At 33.9% G+C, this 18,660-nt stretch overlaps 1 protein-coding gene across 2 annotated transcripts in view; it reads left to right on the top strand.

Moving 5' to 3' along the window:
• KLHL1 (kelch like family member 1) overlaps positions 1-18,660 on the top strand; it is a 537,560-nt gene that overhangs the window by 389,249 nt on the left and 129,651 nt on the right. For both annotated transcript variants that reach the window (XM_068984580.1, XM_068984579.1), the window contains one exon: positions 9,651-9,837. In XM_068984580.1, the coding sequence (XP_068840681.1) occupies positions 9,651-9,837 (187 nt within the window). The remainder of the gene's footprint in view (positions 1-9,650; positions 9,838-18,660) is intronic.

Below are 18,660 nucleotides of genomic sequence, written 5' to 3'. Positions count from 1 at the left end.
ATACATTCTGAGTATATATATTTTACGACAGTATGTGAGAGTACCATGAATTCTGTATATGATTGCTTGTACAATACATAACAATTGAAATTATGAATCATTCTCAGATATTCAGAAAAGAACTAATAAGACTGTCAACCAGTAAAATGACTTTTGGAAAGGAAAGAGAATAGTTAAATAGAAGGGTTTTAGGCAATATTACAATAATGTACATTATCTGATGATGCTGTGGAGGTGGAGTTAACCGAGAAAATAAGAAACTTTGCTAAATAGAATTACCAGTGGATCTACCATCACAGACAGGAAGAAAAATTTGAGGAGTGTTTATTAATTGATACCATATTTTCCAAATTAGTTGGAATCAGGTTAAATAGAAGTGGCTTAAAACATAAGTACAGATACAAAAATACATACCCTGTACCACCAATGAAAAGTAGAAGACATAAGCCATTACAGATGGGAAAATGATAATAAGAAAAAACAAGTTGAGATATAAATGTATGATTTGAATTATCAGTGGAACATTCAAGTTATGCTTCTTAATTGAGTCAAAATGACATTAACATAATGTCCAAGATCCCAAATTATTTGTGTAATAGAATTCTACTATTAACCATGATTGGAAAGAGGGCTTCCCTGACAAATAACTTGGAAAAGAATCTGCCTGCAATGCAGGCGACCCTGGTTCAATTCCTGGGTGAACAAAATCTGGTTGAGAACGGATAGGCTACCCACTCTAGCATTCTTGGGCATCCCTTGTGGTTCAGCTGGTAAAGAATCCACCTGCAATGAGGGAGACCTGGGTTGGGAAGATTCCCTGGAGAAGGGAACGGCTACCCACTCCAGTATTCTGGCCTGGAAAATTCCATGGACTGTATAATCCATGGGGTTGAAACAGTCAGATATGACTGAGCAACTTCCATTTTTATGACTGGAAATAAGCATGGATCTGGGATAAATCATTTAGAAATATATGTTTGGTTGGTTGATAAGCAAAGATATTTCTGAAAGACCATAAGTATTTGTGAAGATGATTAACATGCAAGTAATTTGAGATGTAATAGTGAATATATTTTTGCCTGTGTGCTGTATGTTTTCAAGTTTCAGTACTGAAGATATTATTTAAAATAAATTAATAGATACTCTTAATTATAGTAAAGTATCAATCACTTAAATAGTTATTGAACAGTTCATAGGAGCTTTAACCCTGTTAATCACACCTAAGAAGAGATGCCACACATTTTTCTTGATTTTCTATAAGTTTATGAGTCAATATGACTATGAAGCCTTTAATCAACTACACAGATGGCAATTGATTAAAGTCTAATATGACCAATTAAAAACAAATTGTGTCAACTGTGGCCTGAGTAATTAGGTAAATCCTTGTGGAAGTAATAGGACTTAAACTAGATTCTGAAAATTGAGTAATATTTTAATGAAAGCATCAGAGGTAAAGGCATTATATCATTGCTTTCTAAAGCCATAATATATTCAGATAAGAGGAAGATATCAGAAGAACTAAATTATTAAATACAGAATAATGTGCCCTAAGTTATTAGAGAAAGTGGCTGAATAGCTAGAAAGAAGTTATAGCATAAAATTTATGGCTTGCTAGTCTGAGGATATTGAATAATGTCTTGCAAACAATAAGAAATTAAAGCAGGTTTTGAATATAACCTAGATAAGAGTAAATTAATGAAGGTGTTCTAAGGGATGGAGAGAAGGGTGGGCTTGAGTAGAATAGATTAGTGATAAGAGAAGCTGGAGGTATCCAGGATCTGGATTATAGCACCTGGCACAAAACATGCACTAAATAAATAGGTGTGAACTACTTACTAAATGAATGTATGAATGAATACAAGGTCTGGAGCCTACATAGGATGCAATAAAAATTTTCAGGATGAAAGTGGAGTGCATGCAGAACACAGGATTGCTTCTTTGAGCCTTAGAAATGCTGACCTTTCAAACCACTTTAGAAATGCAAATCCATGTTAAATAAATGCAAGTTAATGCTAAATTATGAACTCATGAAATCTATTTCCACTTATCACTAATAGGAACTATCATTTGAGTTAATTTTTATGAGCTTTGCTTCTTTTGATTCTGTCATTATTCTTGTCTATTTGTACTGTCAGCCAATTGCTTTTCATCTTAAAGCAATCAAATATTTCTGTGTTCAGAATAACATTAATGAAACTGCTTCTCATTTTGTAAATGGTTTCTTCCAAATACTTGAGCAGGAATCATACAAATGTATCATTTGGATATATCAGATATGTTTTAGCATGTTAGTAATTGTGTTTTCATTTTGACATGATAGCACTGAAAGAGAACATAAAAAGCTCTAGTATGTCTACTTTCTTCACTTAATTAAAAATAAAAATAACATCCTCAAATTTCATTCAGAATCACTGGTGTCCCAGTGGGGAGAACTAGAAGATATTTCATTTTCTTAAAATTTCATGATTCTATTCTTTGTTAAAATTATTTTCATCTAATGTTAATGGGATTTTAGGTGAAACATGTGGGTCTGGCTGCTTATATAGGTGAGTTTCTTTTAGGCTGCAGGCAGATGTTTCTTTTAGGCTGGCCACGGTTGATCTAGTTTTCTTTCACAAGCTTAGGCTGTTTCAGTCACAAGCAGATATTGAAGTAATTAATGATGGACTGCAAAAATCAGTGAAACAATGTTTGAGCCTGGTTGTCCATTTTCCTCTCTCTTTTTGAAAATCTATCAAATAGGTTGGAAATATATAGAAAACTTCTCCAGGCATGAAACAACTTCTGGTTTCCCTTGAGGGGCGGGACAGCCCTATCTAAGAGCTCTCCTATGAATCCTGTTTATTTATTGTGATGTCACAAAGTTCTGTGATAAATAAAGTCTCTCCTTTGACCAGCACTTTCCACTCATTGTTTTTTTTTAACTTTTTTATTTTTACTTTATTTTACTTTATAGTACTGTAATGGTTTTGCCATACATTGACAAGAGGCTCAAGGTTCAAGGTCACTCTCAGTGTGACTGCTAAATCATTGTTTCCTTGTAGAATATCTTAGATAAATAAACCACATAAAAATAAAAAAAATATTTTATTTGCATCCCCTATTTATAAGACATTGAAGTAAAAATAATTTTCCTGTAGTTTATGGTATATGCTATTTTATCACTTTTCTTATTTATTCTGTCAAGCAGAAAATTGAAAGACCATGTATGAAGCTGTCATTTGTTCTGTAGGGACTGTCACTTCTAATAAGAATTAAATTTGTTTCATAGTTTCAAATTTTGTGAGTTGATTATTTTAGCATAACACCTAATAGCAAAGTGAGTTTCAAGTACTGTGAAATAATATGAGATATATGAAATTTTTTCTCTTTCATGAATGTAAGAAAGTTCATAACTTTGACAGCCCAAGGACAAAGGGTTAGAAGAGTTAATACATTCTTTGGTCCACAGTAAGTGCAAATTTATCTTTCTTTGTTTATTCAATATTGCATTCCATTTTCCAATGGATCTTTAGTCAGATATAAGGTACAGAAAGGTGTATTTGCAATACTTTCTACAGATTTTGTTGGTTACTGTGCTTTTCAATACAATGTTACTCTTACTTAAAGAATACCTTTTAATACAGTTGTTTTTACTTCCAGCCACTAACATTATAGAAAAGTGTTGCTATAATTTATATTTCTCTAATATATTTATTTTATATTTTAAGAAGTCTAGATATAATGCATATTTCTGTAATGTAGATATTTTCTGATTTACTGAAAAATTAAAGTTGTATGCTCTCTGTGTAGTAAAAATAGGTTGTACAGCACAAATAATTTGTGTGTTTGATTTTATTTGCTTATGATGAAATGTTGGGCATTCCCTCATAGCTCAGAAAAACCTGCCTGCAATTCAGGAAACCCGGGTTTAATTTCTGGGTTGGGAAGCTCCCTTGGAGAAGGCATTGGCAACCCACTCCAGTATTCTTGCCTGAACAATCCAATGGACAGAGGAGCTTGGCAGGCTACAGTCCACGGAATCTCAAGAGTCAGCCAGGACTTAACAACTAAGCCACCACCATCATGAAATGTTACAATGTTACAATTCAAGGTAGCACTCATACTTGCAAGTTACTGCAGAAAATCAAGACAAAGATTCTAGCCAAGAGGGTATTTTATTTGAAACATTAAGTTATAAGTTATACAGAAATGAGACAATATTTTTGAATATTTTCTTATTTAGAGGTTGGAAAAACAGTGCAAACTAGATACTTGAATAATACATTTCATTTTAATGGAGTAATATTTTCAGAATCATAATTTCTAATTTATGGCAAGCATTTGAAATTAATTCATATAAATAATTTTGGAAAATGCAGTTTGAGTTAGTATCTATGTATAAGAATGCAGATTAAAACATATTAAATATTTTTATGTTGCTAAATATGAGGTTCAATTTCTGAAACATTAACAAATTGTATTTTAATAGCAAATGTAATGGTCATTTGAAAGAAATATTGTTTTAATAACCATTTCTTTTTTGTTTGTTCATAATTAAAATAAAATCAGTGATAAAATGAAAATTTGAGCTGAGAAAAATAAAGCAATAATGTTTTAATATACCAACCGCAATGACCATCTTTATTCTAATTAAAAGTTTATAGCATATCTGGCAACTGGAAACTTCTAACTGAGTTACTATTGAGTACTCTAGCTTTAATGAATACATTATTCTAGTTTTTAATATTAATCAATTCTGAAAATCATGCATGAGGTTTCCCTGGATGTTTCTTAATCCAGTTATATTCTGAAGCTATAGGGTTATATTACAACTTACTGGTTATTATTTACTCACAAAGGAAAATGACCAAGATTATAGAGAGATAGATCATATTTACAAAGTAGCTGCCTAGCTGATGTGGATCTTTGGATGGAACAACCTCTTAGTATTTCACACAATGTTAATTATTAATCTGCCTTATGCTATCCTTCATATTGTCAGGATGTTTTTATTTCTGGCATATCTTCTACATAATAACATATTCTAAAACATTATTTTGTACATAGTGGGATTTTCTTTTTTTTCTTGAGGTTTATATCCAAGTAATTTATAAGGACATAGCTATTGGTTACCTTAAGTGTAAGAACATTGTAAAGTGTAAAGTGTAAAGATATCAATAAACTTCCAAGTATATTTTTTGTAAACAAAATTATACGATGATTATCTTTGACTGGAAATAATATTTCTATATAATATCCTAAGAATAAACTCTGATTTATAGATAATTACTATACAAATTCTGATATATAAACATGAGTGTGTTTCAAAGTAGTAGACAATTATTGAAACATATTGATGTATTTTTCTAAATAGGACAGAGCAAAGGAAATGTCAGGGTAGTTAAAGTTTCTCAAAAATTTAAAAATGCAAAAAACTAACTTCCATTGCATCAGTTCAGTTCAGTTCAGTTCATTCACTCAGTCGTGTCCGACTCTTTGAGATCCCATGAATCGCAGCACGCCAGGCCTCCCTGTCCATCACCAACTCCCGGAGTTCACTCAGACTCACCCCATCAGGTCAGTGATGCCATCCAGCCATCTCATCCTCTGTCGTCCCCTTCTCCTCCTGCCCCCAGTCCCTACCAGCATCAGAGTCATTTCCAATGAGTCAACTCTTCGCATGAGGTGACCAAAGTACTGGAGTTTCAGCTTTAGCATCATTCCTTCCAAAGAAATCCCAGGGCTGATCTCCTTCAGAATGGACTGGTTGGATCTCCTTGCAATCCAAGTGACTCTCAAGAGTCTTCTCCAACACCACAGTTCAAAAGCATCAATTCTTCAGCGCTCAGCCTTCTTCACAGTCCAACTCTCACATCCATACATGACTACTGGAAAAACCATAGCCTGGACTAGATGGACCTTAGTCGGCAAAGTGAAGTCTCTGCTTTTGAATATGCTATCTAGGTTGGTCATAACTTTTCTTCCAAGGAATAAGTGTCTTTTAATTTCACGGCTGCAGTTACTATCTGCAGTGATTTTGGAGCCCCCCAAAATAAAGTCTAACACTGTTTCCCCGTCTATTTCCTATGAAGGGATGGGACCAGAAGCCATGATCTTCATTTTCTGAATGTTGACCTTTAAGCCACTTTTTTTCATTCTCCTCTTTTACTTTCATCAAGAGGCTTTCAGTTCCTCTTCACTTTCTGCCATAACAGTGGTGTCACCTGCATATCTGAGGTTATTGATTTTTCTCCCGGCAATCTTGATTCCAGCTTGTGTTTCTTCCAGTCCAGCGTTTCTCATGATGTACTCTGCATATAAGTTAAATAAGCAGGGTGGCAATATACAGCCTTGACGTTCTCCTTTTCCTATTTGGAACCAGTCTGTTGTTCCATGTCCAGTTCTAACTCTTGCTTCCTGACCTGCATACAGATTTCTCAAGAGGCAGGTCAGGTGGCCTGGTATTCCCATCTCTTTCAGAATTTTCCACAGTTTATTGTGATCCAAGCAGTCAAAGGCTTTGGCATAGTCAATAAAGCAGAAATAGATGTTTTCTGGAACTCTCTTGCTTTTCCCATGATCCAGCAGATGTTGGCAATTTGATCTCTGGTTCCTCTGCCTTTTCTAAAACCAGCTTGAACATCAGGGAGTTCACGGTTCATGTATTGCTGAAGCCTGGCTTGGAGAATTTTGAGCATTACTTTACCAGCATGTGAGATGAGTGCAATTGTATGGTAGTTTGGGCATTCTTTGGCATTGCCTTTCTTTGGGATTGGAATGAAAACTGACCTTTTCCAGTCCTGTGGCCACTGCTGAGTTTTCCAAACTTGCTGGCATATTGAGTGCAGCCCTTTCACACCATTATCTTTCAGGATTTCAAATAGCTCAACTGGCATTCCATTGCATAGGGAGGAATAAAATTTGTGTTAATCTTGGATCATTTCAAAAAATCTAAAAATAGCTCAAGTTTAGAAATCAGCCTGACTACCTATTACTCTCAATTTGGACCTGAGTTTGGAATGGAATAATCCTAAAAACTGTTGTTATGGAATATGAAATACAGACCCAAGTGATATAGTACCCATAAGCAAGAAATATTTACAAGTTACAGTTTGAAACAGTTTGAAAACAGTACAGTGATTAAGAAGAATTTAACTTCTTTCCAAATAAAGAATGTTGTCAACTGGTTGAGTACACCAAAGTTAAGAAATTTTACAGAATTATTTGTTAATAAAATGGAAAATATCATTTAAATACAAAATATCTTGGTCATTTTTTAGAAATAAAGTACAAATTTTAAGTTTATTTTGTATATCTTTCAGGTATTTTTTTTTTTTTTCTTTCCCCTTTGGACTTGCTATGAGCTGATATTTATTTAAAGAAACAAGAAAAACAGGGATATTTTCTTCAGAAGGCCAGAATTAAGTAAACCATGTGTTTCCTGAGAAAGGCTTTCTCACTTTTAGGTCATTTAGATCATTTTAATTCATCATATTAGACAGTTTACATTTGGAGGTGGAACCAAGAAACAAAACAGGGAGATGTTGGTGAATATGATTAGTGCCAGAGCAAACTTCCCAGACTCATGATGGGATGAAGGATGTCCAGGGAAGTGTTAGCCCTAGGAAGGACATGTGGCCTGGATAGTTGGAAAGAGAATGAAGCAGAGGTGCATTAAATCAAAACCAACTTTACTCTCTTTCTAACAGCTGATCTTTTTGCCAGGCCCTCTGTGTAAAGGTTTAAATCTGTTGGCTTCATCTCTATTTCCGAACCATTGTGATATGTGCAGATAGGTGAGGCCTTTGGGCATTGCAGAGATCTGGAGAAATCAGTCCATAAATAAAAATTTGAAGCTTAAGACAAGCCTTACTCAAAACTAAATGGACAACCACATATGCAGTGAGATCTAGAGAGTCTGAGGTCTAAGTTCTAGCTATAAGGAGTTCATTTATTTTTCTTTTTCTTGACATTAAGTTTTTTTTGTTTTATATTGGAGTATAATCAACTAACAATGTGTTTGTTTCGGGTGCACAGCAAAGCAATTCAGTTATAAATATATAGGTATTCTTTTTCAAGTTCTAGGACATACTTTGAAATAAATAGTATATAATACACTTTTATGGATATATCTATCAACATTAAGAAATTAATTTCCCATTTGAAATTATTACTTGAAAGCATTTTAAACCTAGGCACTCAGAGTTGACTGTCCTCTGAAACTCCATTTTTACAGAATTCCTTTCATTTTCTTTTATAATTTTAAATTTATAAAAATTTTGAAATAAATCTTATTTACTTTTTTTTCTTCCTTTTGGGCTCTGCTATTTCCCCAAATCTATTTCATTAATGTTTCTATTTATTAATATTTTACAAATAAAATAGTAGTCCCTTAAGAAATGGGTAGGAAGGCAACAAAGTTTTAGTATATAAGACAAAAAGTACAAGCAAGACTAATTAAACATCTTATTTGTATATTCCAAAGCACCTAGTAATTCTAATACTTTTTTTTTTTTTACTTCATAGCACCTTATTTTAAATTGGAGAATAATCAAGTAACTGATATGTTTTTGTGTTCTCCCTTATATTTCCAACAGTAATTTATATATTGCAGTAGTTAAATAAATTTATTTGATTATGGTTCAAATAAATTTCTAAATTATATATTGTCATCATTTATTAACATATTCACTTAATAAACATTTATCTACCAATGTGATACAGGGTCTAACCAATGGGAAGAAAAGGTCAGTGAGTCAACGTTAATGTTTCTACTTATAAATTTCCTAAATCCATGCAACATATTTAACTCTCTTGAAATAAAATAGGTTTCATGAACAGAAAAAGAGAATATGATGCTGAAAGAGTCAAGGAAAAAGAAAATGCAAAGAAAGGCAGAGAAAGAGGAAAATAAAAGATTTTTGGATATATTCAAAGAAATATACAGAAAAAGAATTTGTAGAGATGATAACTTTTTATAGTTAAAAAAAAGAGAATAATATAACATAAAATTCTGGTCTCCCTCAGGTGCTGGATTTTTGGTAATTTTTACTTATTTATTTTAGTTTCACTATTGGAAACTATTACTTTACTTGAAGTAGAGTTTTTCAATGGTTTGCATAATTAAAATGGTGTTATGAGCATTATTTTCTATTTTTATTGAATTGTTTTCATTTGAAAGGTATTTAAACTATGCTTGAACATCTTAAATTATGATGTCTTTTAAAACTGTAAAAGCTTTAAAGTATGCTTGGAATACATTAAAGTATGTGAATATTTATGATAGGTGTGTTAGGTCTTAATTTGTTGAAGAATTTTTTTTAAAATCTACTTTACCAGAAATTTTTATGCCCAAAAAGGCAGCTATATTTGATTTATGAACAGATTTTATAAAAAGGAAATGAAACTGAAAAGTGATATTTAGAAGTTTCTTTATACTCTGAATGGCAAAATAATAATACATAGTATGGAATCAAAAATAATATATTTTCCATTTTTCTTAGCCATGCATTTAACTCATATTTATTTCTCAATGTAATCAATTCTTATTATATTTTTTGTCCCTGTCAGTATAAGGGCAATATCAAAGTTACTAAGCTTCTAAATTTCTAATTAGATATGCTCATACTATAAAAAGCATTATTAACATGAATGTGTATTATTCACAGATATTGGCAGACCTAGAAAACCATGCATTATTTAAGAATGATCTGGAATGTCAAAAGCTGATTTTAGAAGCAATGAAGTACCATCTGTTGCCAGAAAGAAGAACTTTAATGCAAAGTCCAAGAACTAAACCTAGAAAATCTACAGTTGGAACTCTGTATGCTGTGGGAGGAATGGATAACAACAAAGGTATTTAGTTCCAGATCTTTAATAATATTCACCTGGTATCATACCATAACATGAATTTACTATTGTAATTTGTGTAATACCAACAAACTTCACAGAAACTTAGCTTTATTCATTAAAATTTTAGATTTAGGAAAAAATTATGATGCCTCATTTTTCCTTTTTTTTCAATCTGTAGTTACTGCTTCTGTTTATTTCATCTTTAAATCTTTTATCTCTTTGCATTATGTACAAGATTTCATATGAAATTAAAAAAAAAGATTGAAAGCACTTACAAAGCACAGACCAAATGATTTGTTGGGTATCTCGAAAAATGTATTTCTATTCTAAGTAAGTATATTTATATTCTACTCTAGTCTAAGTAAAGTAAAAAGTATTTCTGTTTCTAAATGCAATGTGTCAGCCCTATGCTTGCTGAGAGTAACATTTATGAAAAAGAGTCTCTGCTTTTGAAGAATTTAGAATCTCTTACAGAAGCCAGAGGGCTTCCCAGGTAGCACAGTGGTATAGAACCTGCCTGCCAACGGAGAAGACATAAGAGAATTGGTTTCCATTCCTGGGTTAGGACGATCCCCTGAAGGAGGGCATGGTAACTCACTCCAATATTCTGCCTGAAGAATCCCAGGCCAGAGGAGCTTGGTGGGCTACCATTCATAGCGTTGCAAAAAGTCAGACATGACTGAAGTGACAGCACAGACATATGCACAGAAGCTGGAAAAATAGACAATTATCAATGAGGGTACTGGCAGGTATCATTTTCAAGTTTAATTTTCTTTTTTTTTTTTCCACATTAAATATTTTTCCTTTTCTTAAAACAGAAGCAGGTACACTTTATAGTAAGTCTCAGATTTTATAAATGGGCAGTGATTTTATACATGTATATAAAAATTTAAGTTCAAATATATGATATTTGCTTTTAAAGAACACTGCATTCTACAGAAAGAATGCCCATATAAGATCAATTCCATTTGTACCTCTGCACATATCATTTAAAAATAAAGAGAAAAAGAACAGTGATTGAATCAGGTAAGCCTGTGGCTAGGATTAAACAGTAAACAATTAACATCAATATACAAATTAACATTAATATAAAAGTCATTATCCTGTTAATTAGCCAAAAGACATGGCTAATTTAAATTTAAAAATTTAGTGAGTTTAAATACAATTGCCATACCATAAAGTAGTATGAGTACAGGGAGTACACTGAGTTAAGCTGTTTCCCATCATCCCCAAACCATCCCCCCAATCCTGGTTCACAAAACCAGTCCCTGGTGCCAAAAAGGTTGGGGATCACTGGTGCAAAGGATTAAAAGAGTGTGATAAAACAAAGGGTTTAAAAAAACATTCCTGATTAAGTCAGAGACGAAACAGGGAAAAAAAAAAAAAATGATGGAATCTTTAGGAATTCTTACCATAACCACAACCCTCTAGGAATTAGATGTTAAATATATCCCAAACTTAGAAAAAAATCCAACATTTAATACCAAACCTCAGAGAACCTAGTTTTCCTGCTGTAGCAGAAACTTAGAGAAGCCAGTGTTTCAAGAGATTTAAACAACTAGGACATTTTCAAGGTAATCATTGTATTTGCATCGTGCTTTTACTACTTAAAAGTGTGTTCTACACCTTATTAACTTGTGTTATCTCTAAATGACCATTAGGATTTTATCTTAAAATTGTTATTTCTTTTCTTGAAACATAATGAGGAAAAGGAAATTAAAATGTAATAAGAGGCAGAGAAATCAAAAGAAAAAAGAAGTAGCTAAAATTAGAATTTATTTTGCATGACTAATTTGAAAAATAAAGCAACACAATGATAATGACACAATATGTTAGAATACAATGATATAGAATACTTAGCATATTTTTTGGAATTTTTTACATATTTATATTGTGCCTTAGAAGGCTATATGAACATTTTGTTGAGTTCCTCTTCAGTTTCATAATTACTGGGATTCAGGTGATATTCCATAGTATTGATAAGCTGTGAGTACAACCCCTGTAGATTTTCTGTAAACGCTGCAAAACTTCCAAGCATTTTTCTCTCCTTTCCCTTCCTTTCTTCTTATATTCACATGGAAGCACATGGATCCTTCGGTGATGTATTTTCCTGCACATCTATTTTGTTCCAGGCTCTGTGTTAAGAACTTGTGTACCATGTTGAACATTATGAATTACTAATCCTACCTCATGGGCTTCTCATGTGGTGTTACTGGTGAAGAACCCACATGCCAATGCAGGAGACACAAGAGAGGCATGTTCTATCCTTGGGTTGGGAAGGTCCCTTGGAGGAGGAAATGGCAACCTGGTCCTATATTCTTGCCTGGAGAATCCCATGGATAGAGGAACTTTGTGGGTTTATAGTCCATGGGGTCTCACAGACTCAGACACAACTGAAGCAACTAAGCATGCACACAAGTACCCCTACCTCACAGAGCTGCCAAGTTAATCCGGGAAAGTGAACAGTAAACAAAATATTTGTGAATAAAATGATCTTGAGAAGAATGAGTTTGTGAGTACAATATCTATAATGCTTGGGTGCTAACCTAGTCTAGTCTAGGAAAGTGGAGAAGTACAGAGAAAGTGTTGGTTGTTGTTGTTCTTAGCTGAAATCTAAAGGATAATTAGACATTCAGTTCAGTTCAGTTCAGTTCAGTTCAGTCGCTCAGTCGTGTCCAACTCTGCGACCCCATGAATCAGGTAAATATCAAGTTTTATTTTTTTCAGGTAAATACCAAGAAGTGAAACTGTCGGAAGTTCTATTTTTAATTTTTTAAGGAAACTTCATAGTGTTTTTCATTGTAGCTGCACCAGTTTACATTCCCCAGAACATCGTGCAAAGATTCATTTTCCTCTCCACCCTCACCAATATGTGTTATTTGTTGTCTTTTAAATGACAGCCATTCGGACAGGTGTTAGATGATAGCACACTGATCTGATTTGCATTTCCCTGATGATGTTGAACATTGTCTCATGTGTCTCCTGGGCATATATTTTACTTAGAAACATATTTATTTAGGTTCTCTGCATATTATTTAATAAGATATATGTTTTTAATATTGAACTTTATGTTTTGTTTCTATAGTTTGGATTTTAACTTCTTATTCAATATATTACTGTTTAGTCTCTGAGTTGTGTCTGACTCTTTTTGTCTCCATGGATTGTAACTTGCTAGGCTCTTCTGTCCATGGGATTTCCCAGACAAGAATACTGGAGTGGGTTGCCATTACCTTCTCCAGGGGATCTTCCCAACCCAGGGATCAAACCTGCATCTCTTGAATTGCAGGCAGATTCTTTACCACTGAGCTACCTGGTAAGCCCCTTTATTGAATATATCATTTGCAAATATCACCTCTCATTCAATAGATTCCTTTTTTGCTTTGTTAATAGTTTTCATCTCTGTGCAAAAGCTTGCAAAATATTTTCACTCTGATGTAATCTTTTTTGTTTATTTTCATTTCAGCTTACTTTGTCTGAGGATATATATATATATATATATATATATATATATATATATATATATATATCTCCTATATATATATAGGCTTCCCTTGTGGCTCAGCTGGTAAAGAATCTGCCTGCAATTCAGGAGCCCTGGGTTTAATCCCTGGGTTGAGAAGATCCCCTGGAGAAAGAAAAGGCTACCCAACCCAGTATTCTGGCCTGGAGAATTCCATGGACTCTATAGTCCATGAGGTCATAAAGAGTTTGATATGACTGACTTTCACTTCACTTCACATGTATATATATAGACATATACATCTATATAGATAGATAGATAGATAGATAGATATAGATATAATCTTGCTAACATTATGTCTGAAAGAATACTGCCCATGTTTTCTTCTAGGATTTTATGGTTTCAGGTTTCACATATAGGTTAAGTCTGTAATCCATTTTGAGTTTGTTTTTGTATATGGTGAAGGGAAAGTGACCCACTTTGATTATTTTGCATATAGCTGTCCAGTTTCCCCATTTATTGAAGAGGTTGTCTTTTCCACAAGTTATATTCTTGCTTACTTTGCTATAGATTAACTGAGCATATATGTGTAAGCTTATTTCTAGACTTTCTACTCTGTTCCATTGATCTATGTGTCTGTTTTTATGCCAATGTCATGCTGTTTTCATGGCTATAACGTTGTAGTATAATTTGAAATCAGGGCCCATAATACTCCAGTCTTGTTCTTCTTTCTAAGGATTATTTTGATTATTTGAAATTTTAGGTTTACCCATTCTAGTTCTGTGAAAAATGCTGTTGATATTTTGGTGGAGATGTCATTGTGTCCATAGATTGCTTTGGGTAGTAAGGACATTTTAACAATATTAATTAGTATATCTTTATATTTTTGTATTGTTTTTAAATTCATAAGTGTCTTACAGTGTCCAGAGTACAGATCTTTTACTTTTTTGGTTAAACTTTTTTCTAGGTATTTTATTCTTCTTGATTCAATTATAAATGTAGTTGTTTTCTTTATTTATCTTTCTGATACAAAATTATTACTGCATAGAAACACTACATATTTCTGTACATTAATTTTATATCCTGCTACTTTAGTGAATTCATAAGTTCTAATATTTTCAGTGGAGTCTTTAGGGTTTTCGAATTATAATATCATGTCATCTGTAAACAGTGACAGTTTTGCTTCCTTTCAATTTTAATACTTTTTATTTCTTTTTTCTTGTGTGACCAGCATGGCTAGGACTTTCAATAATATGTTTAGTAGAAGTGGCAAGAGTGGGCATCCTTATCTTCTTCCTGTTATTAGAGGAAATACTTTCAGGTTTTCATCACTTAGTATGGTGTTTCTATGATACTGTCATATATAACTTTTATTATGTTCAGTTATATTCCCTCCACACCTATTTCATTGAGAGTTTTTATATCTTAGAAGAATGTTGACTTGGTCAAAAGCTTTGTCTGCATCTATTGAGATGACTATGTAATTTTGTTTTAGTATAGGTTCATCTCTGGGACTCTCTGTGCTTTCTGGATGTGGATATCTGTTTCCTTCACCAGTTCAGGGTTGCTTTCACCATTATTCATTCTGATAGTATTTTTTGTCCCTTTTTTTGTTTCCTTCTAAGAAGTCTATAATGCTAATGTTAGTATGCCTGGTGTTGTGTCAGAAGTCTCAAGCTAGCCTCATCTTTTGGTTTGTTTTTCTTTTCCACTGGCCTAACTTCCAGATTATTGATCCATTGTTCTGTATCAGTTAATCTGCTGTTGATTTTCTCTGTGTATTTTTCATTCAGTTAATATATTCTTCAGTTCCAATTGGTTCTTTTTTATGTTTTTATCAATTTGGTGAAGTTTTCACTGTGTTCATTCATCTTCTCCTAAGCTCTGTGATGATTTTTATGACCATAAATTTAAACAGTAATATATATTTTTTTAGAATATTGCTTATTTCCATTTTATTTAGCTTTTTCCCCCCTGAGGTTTTCTGTTTTTCTTTCATTTGCAACATATTTCTTTGTCTCATTTTGTCTAACTCTTGGCGTTCGTTTCTATGTATTAGGTAGATCAGCTATATCTTCTGAAATAGTGGCTTTGAGTAAAAGATGTCTTACTGCACCCAGTAACACTGTACTGCCTCAGTGCCAGAGCTAAGTGCTACAGGATTTTCCCATACGTGGGATGTATGTGCCCTCCTATTGTGGCTGGGCTGTGATTTCTCTGGGTACAGCTAATATGTGGGACTGACCCCCACTCATATAGCTGAAAGGCCTGGCCACAAGTGTTGCATGTACTCTGTTGTATGTGACTGAGTCCTGGTGTGAGCACCCCTTCAAGGAAACACCAGTGCTGGTCAAGGACATCTGCCAGGTCTGGCTCTACTGCCAGTCAAGTGTACCTGCCTGGACTGGTGTTCCAAGGAGCTACTTTGGATAGTGTCTACAGCCAATTGAAGGTGGCTGTTAATAGGTAGGTAGCTACTTTGGAGGGGCATAGTCTTCATCATGTCCACAGGTGAACTTACCTTGGTGGGTTGTTGTGCTAGTAAGTTACATGGCAAGAGTCATAAGTGGCACTAAACAACTAAGTAAAAGAGGATAGGGGAAAAAAAAAAAAAAAAACAAAACAAAACTACTGGCACTTGCCACTCCTCCATATCCAGAGAAAGTTCCAAAAATCCCAGTGTCTCAGATACACACCTTATATCATCTTAAAATTAATCAATGGATTTCTTCATTATGAAGCAGGTACTTTTTTTCTGCATTGGGCTTCAGAGTAAATGAGTTTTTCATGTTCCTTTAAGAGCAAATTCTTAATTTCCATCCAGCTATCTTACTTATTTTCATAGTCAGACATTGTGGCAGCTTGTCTTCCCAGTGCAGGTTCCCAGGCCTCAGAAGACTCATGAAAGGTTTAAAACCTTTGCTCTGCAAGGGTAACTAGTAAAGCTGTGATGTCCCTTTCACCTCTGGTTTCCAGTGTCTGGAGTCCCGGCCAGACTGTATGTGTACCCTTCCGCCCATTTCATCGTGGCTTCTTTTTATCCTTAGTCGTTAAAACAAGAACAACAGAAAAAGTGTCTGTGAGTTTTCCTGCCATTCTGAGTTAGTTTCTGTATATGTAATTGTAATTTTAGTGTTTTCGTGGGAGGAGGGGAACCTAGGATCTTTTCATTCTGCCATCTTGCCCCCTCCAATATTATTACTTTAAATACCAGCTTTCAAGCACCACTATATAAAAAATTTCATTTACATTGTATAACAAATTTTATTTGAGAACATTTTGGTTTTGACAGAGGTTAACATTCGTCCAACTTTTCTCTCTGACCTAAAACCTATTCATGATGAGATGTAAACATAGCGACTTTTTAAAACATCAGCATAAAATTCTGACATATTTAATTCTTAATATGTGATTTTTGGTTATAATTTTATAGAAGTTTGAAACTAGTTCTGTAGTGTACAGGATTAACAGATAATCCCAGGAAAGGTAAATAAACTTTTTATTTTAAGAAACATAAAAGAAAGGATCAATAATTGAAAAACTTAGAAAATGCTCTCTATATTTATTTCTCTTTCATGTTTTGTAAATTACATTTACGCATGTACAATTATAAATATTTTTAAAATGTTCCCTAATTTAAATTCTGTATTTGATCAATTTCTCATGTGCTTTACCTCTTTATAGAATATCTTTGAAATATAACAGGCATTGCATTAAAATTCAGAATATATTTTCAAATTTTATGTTTAGGATAGTCATGAAAAACTATTAAATTAGTACTTTTAAGTGCTCATAAAATGTATATACTTAAATCTCAAGAAAATATATATTTGAATATCGATTATGAGAGTTGGACTGTGAAGAAGGCTGAGCACCGAAGAATTGATGCGTTTGAACTGTTGGAGAAGACTCTTGAGAGTCCCTTGGACTGCAAGGAGATCCAACCAGTCCATTCTGAAGGAGATCCAACCAGTCCATTCTGAAGGAGATCAACCCTGGAATTTCTTTGGAAGAAATGATGCTAAAGCTGAAGCGCCAGTACTTTGGCCACCTCATCCGAAGAGCTGACTCATTGGAAAAGACTCTGATGCTGGGAGGGATTGGGGACAGGACGAGGAGGGGACGACCGAGGATGAGATGGCTGGATGGCATTACAGACTCAATGGACGTGAGTCTGAGTGAACTCCAGGAGTTGGTGATGGACAGGGAGGCCTGGCTTGCTGTGACTCATGGGGTCGCAAAGAGTCGGACACGACTAAGCGACTGAACTGAACTGAAACTCACATTCAGGACAGTTTTGAAAATTAAAATCTTACATGTAAGAACTAAAGATTTTAAAATTTAATAAAAAAAAAAAAAGGAAAAAAAAAAAAAGAAAATTAAAATCTTATCACATGTCCTAAAACAGTCTTTTTTTAAGTTCAATTTTCATGTGTATATTATTTCCTCAAAGAAAAAATTCAGTTCAGTTCAGTTCAGTCACTCAGTCGTGTCCAACTCTTTGCGACCCCATGAATCGCAGCACGCCAGACCTCCTTGTCCATCAACAACTCCTGGAGTTCGCTCAGACTCGCATCCATCCAGTCCGTGATGCCATCCAGCCATCTCATCCTCTGTCGTTCCCTTCTTCTCCTGCCCCCAATCCCTCCCAGCATCAGAGTCTTTTCCAATGAGTCAACTCTTCGCATGAGGTGTCCAAAGTACTGGAGTTTCAGCTTTAGCATCATTCCTTCCAAAGAAAGCCCAGGGCTGATCTCCTTCAGAATGGACTGGTTGGATCTCCTTGCAGACCAAGGGACTCTCAAGAGTCTTCTCCAACACCACAGTTCAAAAGCATCAATTCTTCAGCGCTCAGCCTTCTTCATAGTCCAACTCTCACATCCATACATGACTACTGGAAAAACCATAGCCTGGACTAGATGGACCTTAGTTGGCAAAGTAATGTCTCTGCTTTTGAATATGCTATCTAGGTTGGTCATAACTCTTCTTCCAAGGAGTGCGCGTTTTCTAATTTCATGGCTGCAGTCACCATCTGCAGTGATTTTAGCCATATGAAAAAATCAAATTTTAGGCATAAAGCGTATAAATCCTATTTTTATGAGATAATTTCTCAGCTAAAATACATAGTATAATTATTAAATAAAAGTTTTATAGCTCAACACAATGTCATTATATTTCTCACTATAAAAATAATATTAATATCTCAAATATATCTTATTAGCAATATTTCATTCTAATTTGGCTTCAAACTTTAGTCATTAGAATCACTCTGTCCTCTGTAGTTAATCAGCTATAGGGATTGTCTGATTTACATCATCATTTCTCATACTTTGGTTGAAGCTTTATTATCTTATGTCTCTGTTTAT

Source organism: Capricornis sumatraensis, chromosome 12 (genome assembly GCF_032405125.1).
Source record: "Capricornis sumatraensis isolate serow.1 chromosome 12, serow.2, whole genome shotgun sequence".
Lineage (NCBI taxonomy): Eukaryota > Metazoa > Chordata > Mammalia > Artiodactyla > Bovidae > Capricornis > Capricornis sumatraensis.
This window is presented reverse-complemented; position numbering and strand designations above follow the sequence as displayed.